The 10,617-nt window shown below is 38.3% G+C and overlaps 1 protein-coding gene across 4 annotated transcripts in view; it reads right to left on the bottom strand.

Annotated features, from left to right (window-relative positions):
- FBXO8 (F-box protein 8) overlaps positions 1–10,534 on the bottom strand; it is a 56,312-nt gene extending 45,778 nt beyond the window's left edge. For 2 of the 4 annotated variants that reach the window (XM_060184490.1, XM_060184481.1), the window contains exon 1: positions 10,074–10,272. In XM_060184490.1, the coding sequence (XP_060040473.1) occupies positions 10,074–10,110 (37 nt within the window). In that variant the 5' untranslated portion in view covers positions 10,111–10,272. The other 2 variants (XM_060184485.1, XM_007523004.2) reach the window with 2 other exon arrangements.
- Positions 10,535–10,617: the final 83 nt, after the last annotated feature.

The following is a 10,617-nucleotide window of genomic DNA, read 5'->3' on the forward strand; positions in this document are numbered from 1 at the left end:
CAAAGATATGGAAATAATGACATCATCAAAATGTTTCTTGTTATGATTTTCTTTTTACTTACTGCTCAAAATATTTCAAAGACCAGAGTATATTTTGTTTAATCTATACAAACTATTCTATATCATCTAACAACAACAACAACAACAATAATTTTCATATTCATTGACCAGTAATTAGTTGAAAGAACCTATTTTTTCACAAATATTTGTTTGCCTTTTTGGCTTCTAAAAATTTATTTCTAACACTAGTATGCTGTGGTTAGAGAATAGGTCTATGCAGTGTCTGCTTCAGAGAAAAGTGTAGAAGTTTTTTGATATGTTCACTTTGAAGAGTGAATCTGAAGTTAGAGCTTCAATTATGACATAAACTATGTGACAAACTTTCTGAGTTTTTGTTTCCTGTAAAATGAAGAAAATCACTCCAAGTTTATCTTATAGAAGAATCCTATGAGCCTTATTTCAAACAGCTTATATAGAAAATATTTTAAATGACATAGCATTGTTGGTCATTTTTTAATTCAGAAATCTGAAAAACAGCTAAACGTTTTTTTAAATTTTATTTTACTTTGGATGTAGTTTTCTCACCAAAATATCTTTTACACTAAATGACTCTGATGCGGTCCCTAGAGAGTGTATAAATCAAAGCCAGGAGATGGTGCACCTGGTTAAACGCACATGTCACAGTGCATGAGGACCTGGGTTCAAGCACCTGGTCCTCACCTGCAGGGGGAAAGCTTCACAGGTGGTGAAGCAGGGTTTCAGGTGTCTCTCTGTCTCTTTCCCTCCCTTCTCAATTACTGTCTCTACCCAATAATAAAAAAAATTAAAGAATGTATATACCAAATTACCAATAACAATAATAGTTACTAATTTATTAGCTTCATAAGAATATTTGGTGGTGGGAATGGTGTTTATGTACACTCCTAGCAAAATGTAGACATATAAATCAGTAGTTAATTAATATGAGAGGGGGAAAATCAATTGTATGTCTCAAAGTTTCTCAAAACACAAACTGAATCCTTTTAATATATAGGCTGTGTATTTGATACGCAGACTCTCTCAAAAGCCTAGACCAAGTAGATTAGAAGCATCCAATAGCACAGCTATATACAAGATACTGGATACTGTACAGCAAACCATAACAAAAGGACTTTTCAAAGTTAACCCAATTAACAAATAATGTGATGATAACATTAACTATCGATTGTCTTTTTGAACCCTAAGACAGCAGGAACCTCACATCTCCACTATAGAGCTCCTACTTCCCCCAGTCCTGGAACCCTTGGATAGGGCCCACTTTCCCATATGCATCTCCCAACCCAAACCAAATAATATTGCATCCGCCGATCACAACCTAACCAACGCAACGATTGCCACCTCAACATGCTTCACCTCAGACTGTGTCCAGAGACTTCATGTGTGGAATGACAACCCTTCAGCTTCATTACTCGGGTGAGACCTTTCCTTTTATAGTACACTCTAATTTCATCTCAGGTAGTTCACTTTCTAACAAAGTCCCATAGCCTAGATATACACCAGTTTCCGTGAGAGAGAGCTTATGTGCACACGTATCCATAAACTACTGCAAAATATATACCTGAAAGCAGTAGTACACTAGAGTTTGCAGTGAGTACCCCCCTAACACTTCCTCTCCACTATTCCAAGCTTGGGATCCATGATTGCTCAACAAATTGTTTGGCTTCGTATGTTAACTCTCTTTTCAATCACCAGGTTCCAGATGCCACCAGGATGCTGGCCAGGCTTCCCTGGATTGAAGACCCCACCAATGTGTCCTGGAGCTCAGCTTCCCCAGAGACACACCTTACTAGGGAAAGAGAGAGGCAGACTGGGAGTATGGACCAACTAGTCAACGCCCATGTTCAGCGGGGAAGCAATTACAGAAGCCAGACCTTCTACCTTCTGCAACCCTCAATGACCCTGGGTCCATGCTCCCAGAGGGCTAGAGAATGGGAAAGCTATCATGGGAGGGGGTGGGTTATGGAGATTGGGTGGTGGGAATTGTGTGGAGTTGTACCCCTCCTACCTTATGTTTTTGTTCATTAATCCTTTCTTAAATAAAAAATTTAAAAAAAAAGAATATTACTAGTAGTAGATGGTAGTAGATTGTAGTACTAGATTCTAGTAGGTGGTTACAATCCTAAAAATTAAATTTTTAATAGACTGTGTTTATAATGTTTATTTTTTAAATATTTATTTATTCCCTTCTGTTGCCCTTGTTTTATTGTTGTAGTTATTATTGATGTCATTGTTGTCAGATAGGACCGAGAGAAATGGAGAGAGGAGGGGAAGACAGAGAGGGAGAGAGAAAGACAGACACCTGCAGACCTGCTTCACCGCTTGTGAAGCGACGCCTCTGCAGGTAGGGAGCGGGGACTCGAACCGGGATCCTTATGCAGGTCCCTGCGCTTTGCGCTACCTGTGCTTAACCTGCTGCGCTACTGCCCGACTCCCTATAATATTTATTTTTAAAAGGATCTTTCTATGAAATAAAAAGGGGGAAATCAGTTTATTATTAAGATGTTAACTTCAAAAATCTTCTCAAGAATTAAGGACCAACCACAAATGGCTTTACTAATGAATTCTGTAAGACTTTCAAAAAAGAAATAACACTGATTCTCCTCAAACTATTCCAGAAAATTGAAGAGGGTCAAACACTACCAAACATGTTCTATGAGGTAAAAATCACATTGATTCCCAAAGCAGGAAAGGACTCTACTAGAAAAACAAAACAAACTGTAGACATATGTCTGTGATGAACATCGATGCAAAGATCCTGGGCAAGATTTTGGCAAATCAAGTCCAACAACATATCAATAGAATAACTCATCAAGACCAAGTGGGATTTATCCCTGGGACACAGGATTAGTTCAACAACAACAACAACAACAACAAATAGAAGATGTTAACTAGTTTCACTCCTACTTGTATACTAATCAGCTTCAATCAAAGAATTCCTACAATATAAGGAATATTTTGATACAGAAAATGCAATTGTAGTAATGCTTTAAGTAATACCATGGCACCAAACATTCAAATGGCACACACTGTGGAGATAATTATATGTAATAACGAAAAGTTTATCTACCATCTAGGTGGAAAATACAGAGTGGAAAATGGAAAGAAGATAAATGAATCTGGAGATCTCAAAGTATTTTGTTTTATGTGCTTTTCTTTGAAGCAAAATAATCCCATGGCTCCCTAAGCTAATTATATTAAATCACTGACATGTGATGACTGATATAGGGACACTGCCATCCAATAGAGTTTTCTATTGTTAAATTGTTTCTCAATTATATAAATAAAAATTTGCCTATTTCAGATAAAGATCTATGAAATATGTGTCAAAATAACCACCTCTAACATGCTGAATCAGCAGAAACTTAAAGATGAGGAAATACACTTTATCTGTTTTGAATTTCCAGTAGAAATTAACAAATAGTTTTCTAATTATTTTAGGTGTTTAAAAATTTTAAGTGATATCATTTGATGTTACTCAATGGCATAAGAACATGGAAAGTGTATGAAAAAATATCTTCTATGAGACATTTAGAGTCAAACTAGCAGTCCAGCATTTATTTATTTCAAAAAAAAAAAAAGACCACCAAAGTAGGACACACTGAGCAGAGAAACTTAAAAAAGAAAGAGAGAGAGAGAAAAAAAAAACACACTCCTAAAATTGAAAGGTAACAACTATAGAGAAATGAAGGATAGATACATCTACAAGGAGGTCTAAGAAGGAAAGGGAAATAGCTAAGTACTAAGAGGTCACAAGGTACATTAAACACATAAAAAAAAAGAAAACCCACTCATTAAATTTAAAGATCTGGTCCTGCAAGAGTAGTTTCTGCTACTAAATGACATACCATTTGTAGATTAAAAAAAAAAAAATCAAAATGTTTTACAATATTAGTTTTCTAAAGTTTTTTCCCTGTTCTTTGATTTCACAAATGAGTGCGACCAAAAAGCATCCAAACAAATGCAAAAATTTAAATACTATTTAATGTAAACAAGAAGGTTAGTCTTTTTGACTTAATTTCTTTGACATTGCATTAGAAATGTCCCACTGTCTGCTTTAGACTTTTCAATAAAATAAATTTATCACATTTCTCACTGGCATTATTTTTAATTAGACTGGTTTTTATTCATCTGCACTATTTACTCAAGTCAACTGTAATCACAGCTGCCATGGCAGCGAACACATCCCAACCACCGAGGAAGCCATGCTACACTCCATGCCTACCAACTGCAATGGCCTTTAATAGGAGAACTGTGGAATTAAGAAACAAAAGAGAACCTATCAATGCCTTTATACTAATAAAACAAGTTATTAAAATAAACACTGAGGCAGACCAAAATAGGAGGAAAGTCAGAAATGAGATTTTAAAAACTATATAGTACTAAGAGACAAACACAATATAGATTTGATTCTAGCACCTTCTCTAACTAGTTGGGAGTATAGATCCTCAATGGCCTGGAAGTGGTGACTCTGGTGAATATGTATCTGAAGAACCAATGTTATCCTAAACTAATTAATAGAAAAGTTAAGTTCCTATAACACATTTGTGGTCACAAAAGCATCACCAGACTTCTAAAGTCCCCAAAGCCTTCTCACATAAAGCAGTTATTTGTATTTACTCATTCTCCAATCCATTCATTCCTGTTCAAGGTCTTAGGTGACTGTTACCTGACACAGGAACTGAGGGCCAAAGGAAAGACTCAACCCTGAATAGGATGTTCTTTCACTATAAGGTACACCACATATACACCCACCCAGATTCACTGCAACAACTGACACATTCCAGTGAACCTAACAAATACATCTTTGTGATGTGGGAGAAAACAGAAGTAACTGGAAACACACACACACACGCACACGCGCACACGCACACGCACACACACACACGGGGAGAATATGAAAACTCCATATAGACAATGACTCCAAACAGTATTTTCTTGAGCAATGTTATAATGAAAAAATATTGAATGAAATGGGATTCAGGGTCTGCCTTTGTAAACAATTTGTTTCCTCATGTGAAAAATAAAGGTTTTGCAAACATCTCTGCGTGTGCAAGGATCTAGGTTTGAGCCTTTGGTCCCCACCTGCAGGGAGGGAAACTTCATAAGTAGTGAAGCAAGTACTACATGAGTCTCTCTGTTTCTCTCCTTCTCTATCTCCCTCTCTTCTCTCAATTTCTCTCTGTTCTATCAAATAAAGAAAAAAATGGCCACCAGAAGTAGATTCTATTGTGCAGGTGATGATTCCCAGCAATAATCCTGGTGGCAATGAGAGAGAGAGAGTGGCGGGGGGTGGGGTGGGGTGGGGGGAGAGGGGGAAAAAAGGGTTTTGAACCTGATGAGGCTATGGAGAGAGAGAGAGAATAAATTTAGCAGTTTTTTCGATCTCTTTCTCTTATATTCATGTATATGACAGATAGGGGATGTTCAAACATGACTCACTTGCTAAAATTCTGTTCCATTATCCAACTTATGAAATCCTGTGCAATCTTTTCATGAAGAATATGCATGAACTGCTGACCAGAAAGATAAACTCCCTAACTTGCTGCCTATACTTGAAACCAGAAATGTCTTTTTTCAACTCTGTATCACTAAAGTGTTTACACCCAACTAGGTTGTAAACCTATGAAAGTTAGGATGTTTTAGTTCTAGAAGCTGCTCAATAACTTTTCCAGAAAAACAAAAAAGAAAAAGGGTACACATATTACTGGAAGTAGAAGATTTCATTTAAATTACTAAAAATGGGTGGGGTGGTGGTTCGGTAGTTCCATTGGTTGAGTGCACACATTACCATACACAAGGGCTCATGCAGGGGGAAACTTCATGAGTGGTAAAGGAGTGCTGCAGGTGTCTCTCTGTCTCCCCCTCTAGTTCCTGCTGCCATCTCAGTTTCTCTCTGGCTCTATCTAAAAAGTGAATAAATAAAATATTTTAAAAAACAAATAGCCAAAATATTACTTAAGTAATTTAAGGAAAAGGTAACATGGGCTAAATGTGTGTTTCAGACTTTAGAACTAATGATTTTGATATTTTATCATAGGTCAGGCAGGGATAATATTCATTTTTTTAAAAAAAATCTATATACTTTATTAGTGATTTAAAAGTGACTTACAAGATTATAATAGGGACATAATCCCACACCACTCCCATCACCAAAGTTCTGTGCTCCTACTCCCCTTGAATGGTAACCACCCTAGTTCTCCCAAGGCCACAGATATGGGCTGATTATATATACATATATATGTATATATGTAATATTATATACATGTAAATTTTTCTTTTTTCAAGTTCATGTGTTTCAATTCTCTATATTCCATCTATGAATGAAGTCATTCTGTAGTTGAGTAAGACTCAGTTTTAAAAATTGTAATCAGGATGCAGAAAAAAAGAGTTACAGATAATTATGTATTAAATAAGGAGCTATAAAATTTTAAATTCAAGTGACTAAATTCAATGCAGTGTGACCAAAGAAAGAACAACTTCTTGGTAATTTAAAGTTTATATACTGTGAAAGGAGGAAAATAACTATCTTTTAATCTATGAAAAGCACAACACATAAAACATTCCCCATTAAGCTAATTATATATAGTAATGTGTGATTCAGGCTTTGACTGATCTAGAAGTTATTGCCACATTTTGTGAATGAAGTATAATTACACATTTTCAGACATATAAGAACCCCAAACTATGTTAATCAGCTATAGCCACTATAAATGAAGTATACTGATCTCATTAAGAACTAAAAGAAGGTGGTGCCTGCCATACAATAATTCTAAATAACAGACAGACCAAGACATACTTCTCTTCTGAAACACACTTTTCTTTTCTAATTGATCTCAGACCAGCATAAATGCTGCAACTGAGGAGCTGGGCGATAGCACAGAGGGTTAAGCGCACACACAAGGTGTGAAGCACAAAGACCCTCATAAGGATCCTGATTTGAGCCCCCAGTTCCCCACCTGCAGGGGAGTTGCTTCATAAGTGGTGAAGCAGGTCTGCAGGTTTCTTTTTTTTTTTTTTTCTCTCCCCCTCTCTATCTTCCCTCCTCTCTTGATCTCTCTCTGTCCTGTAGGGAAATTGTGAGGATATGGTTGAGCATGGTGTGGGACCTCCTATTTATAAGCGGGATCCTGGATGACACGACTTTTCTTTCAGTCTCTCTCTACTTGAGATGGAGTATGGAAGAAAACGACCACCAGGGAAAAGTTCCCTCTATCAGCCTCCCTGCCTCACAATAGCCCACTCCCTTATTATCCACATAATCACTGTTTTGCCTGAAAGTCCCCTCCTGACCTCCCCACCCATTCCATTCCTTTGATCATATCTGATATATCTTCTCTCTGCCCTCAGGAACCCCCTCTGGCTGCTGGTTACTGATAACCTTGCTTTCTCGTCCCTTTAACTAATTAAACCTCTAGCTCAACAATTACTGGAAAAGTCCTGACCCTCCCCCAGACCCTTTGCCTCCCTACAATATATGGTATACACATGTCACTTCCTCCTGAGACCCCTTGTAAACCCTGCTTTGCTGTTCAATAAACGGATTTTGTGCACCACACATTCCCCTGGTGATCTCTGGTGGCGCCTCTTGCTACAAAGGGAAAGATCCCGGGGGCTCACTCCTACTGCCCTGGGACATTCCTTCTGCCCCCACCCCCCCTACCCCCCTGCATCTGGTACACAACAAAGCAGGTAAGCCCTAAAGTTTTTGCCCGGGAAGAGCCCTTCCCATCTAAGAGTATGACACTGTCCTATCCGACAACAATGACAACAATAACAAAATAATAATAACGATAAACTAGAGCAACAAAAGGGAAAAAAATAGCCTCTAGGAGCAGAAGATAACCCTGAAGGCAAAAAAAAAAAAAAAGTAAAATAAAGCTGCAGCTGGATGCCTTCTTTCTACATTAAAAAATGTATCCCTGGCTTTTCTTAACTTCTTTCTGTCTTAATAATCTATATTGGGGCCGGGTGGTGGTGCACCTGGTTAAGTGCACATGTTACAATGTGCAAGGACTTGGGGGGAAGAAGCTTTGCTGGTGGTGAAGCAATGTTGCAGGTGTCTCTCCTTCTCTCTCTCTGCCCTTTCCTTTTTGATTTGTGGCTGCCTTTATTCAATAGATAAATAAAGATAAAAATTAATAATAAATCTATATTTTCTCCAATGTCAACCAAGGAATACAACAGCTCCAATTGTGGTATGTTCTCTTCATGAAAGTCCTAAAACAGATATTTTGCTCATCTCATAGACTAAATTTTAAAAGAATAAGAAGTAGGTCTTTTTGAAGATAGTAAGTAGAACAAAAGAAATGACAAAAATAATTTCTAAGAGAATGCTTGCACAAGTGCATTTGTCTAGAGTCAGGCGTTTTCTCTTGTCTGTATTTCTCTTGGACACACTGTTTTGTTATCTTTATGTATGTATCAATGCTCAAGAGTTACTAATCACAGTAATCTGTAGTAAGCAGTCTCTAGATAACCTCCCCAAATTCTATGTCCTGGGATTCAAACTCTGTGTAATTTCTTCCCCCACAGTGCATAGGTTAGGCTCACTTTGAACAAATATGTAGGATGACAGTAATGCTAGGTTTTCATTTCTGAGATTAGGCTACACAACAGCATATTTAGGATTGGATGCTTTCTATTGGATTGCTCACTGAGGCTGCTCTTTGAAAATGTGCATGTGTTGGAAAACCTAGGCTTGCCAGCAACTTTGTAATCACACTTGGAAGTAAATTTTCACTTTCTTCCACCAAATATTCTGATGAATTCAGCCTCCAACTTCAGTTTGATAACAAACTCATGAAAAACCTTGAAATCAGATGCACACTAAGATACACCCAAATTTCTGAGACACAGAAACTGAAAGAAGTGTTTGCTGTTTTAAGTTGCTATGTTGTTAGAATAGTGTACACCTAAAAAATTTGTCAGGTTGTCTTAACAAAGTTGGGGAGTTTCTTAAAAAATCTGAAAAACAGCTAAATTCTGGGACAGTCATTTATACTAGGTCTTATAAGCCACTGTTTTAAAAACAAAAAATCTGTCTCATGGTCTGGGAGGTGGTGCAGTAAATAAAGTGTTGGACTCTCAAGAGTGAGGTCCTGAGTTCAATCCTCAGCAGCACATGTACCAGAGTGATGTCTAGTTCTTTCTCTCTCTCTTCCTACTTTCTCATAAATAAATAAATAAAATCTTTTAAAAATCTGGCTCAAAAAAAAAGGGGAGGAAGGAAAACTGAAATGGAAAGCTTGTAATAGCTTCACTAACTTCAGCTTGACATAAGAAAGGCTTATCACATACTGATTTGAAAACATCTAAGATTCTGAAAAGTAAGGTGAATTCACTTCTTACAATAAATAGATTCAATTATCAATGTACTAACCACAGGATCTAAAATCAGTTACTAAACCTAAAAGATGGAAGACTGAGATTCACTTATAGCATTGCCTCTAGCTAAAAATGTAAACGAGCTGGGAGTCCGGCGGTAGCGCAGCGGGTTAAGTGCACGTGGCACAAAGCACAGGGCCTAACCCGGTTCGAGCCCGGCTCCCCATCTGCAGGGGAGTGGCTTCACAGGTGGTGAAGCAGGTCTGCAGGAGTCTATCTTTCTCTCCCCCTCTCTGTCTTCCCCTCCTCTCTCCATTTCTCTCTGTCCTATCCAACAACGACAACATCAACAAAACAATAGTCATTACATCAACAATAAGAAAAACAAAAGGAAAAATAAATATTTTTAAAAAATGTAAACGAGCGCCGGACAAGAAATCAAGAATCTGCTACACTGTAGAAAAGTTTGATGGCTGAAGTAACTGGCACTGAGTAGTGACTACCTTAGCTATATGTTTGCCTTCGGATTACTGTATGTCAAGTACCAAAATCACACTCTCCTTGAAAAGAAACATTCGGCCCAAAGAGACTAATCTATCATGTTCCTTGGTTTCACTTCAGAATGAAGTCGGGTCTCTACGGAGGGGGTGGGGGTGGGGGTGTCCCAAAGTTGACCTTTCCCTCAATGGCCTAGAAATAAAAGGACACACCTGCTCCCGCCTGCTGACACCGATTCGCCCTGTTCATACGACATCACCACTGTCACTCAAGATGAACTGCGTTGTCATTGGCCCTAAAGTGTTGCTGGTTGGCAAGTTTCTGCTAACTGACAAGCACCGGTCGTCTTCATCACCGAGAACGAAAGCGCAGGTGTAAAAGAGACAAAGATCTAAAATATCTGAGCTGCAGTTTGTACCTGAGCGACCTTCGATCCCCACCGCCGCCGCGACGAATCGGCCTCTGGGCGGGGGCTTTTCGCCAAATAAGAAAATGGCTTAGCCGGGAACTGCAGCCCAGGCCATGGAGAAGTTGGTTTAAGGTTTACTTGTACACGCCAGCAGAAATGACGGAGATGAGAATAGCAGACGCAGCTGCTAGATGCCTCCGAATTCTTCGCACTTCAACCTGCAGCAGCAGCTAGAGCTGCGACTCTCGGAGTTTTGACCTTTCCTATTGTTGCCGGAAGTGACGTTGAGTTCGGAGCCTCTAAGAACAAGTATCATCATCTCTTCTGTTTACAATTCGCTACAATTC

This window comes from Erinaceus europaeus, chromosome 2 (genome assembly GCF_950295315.1).
Source record: "Erinaceus europaeus chromosome 2, mEriEur2.1, whole genome shotgun sequence".
In the NCBI taxonomy this organism is placed as follows: domain Eukaryota; kingdom Metazoa; phylum Chordata; class Mammalia; order Eulipotyphla; family Erinaceidae; genus Erinaceus; species Erinaceus europaeus.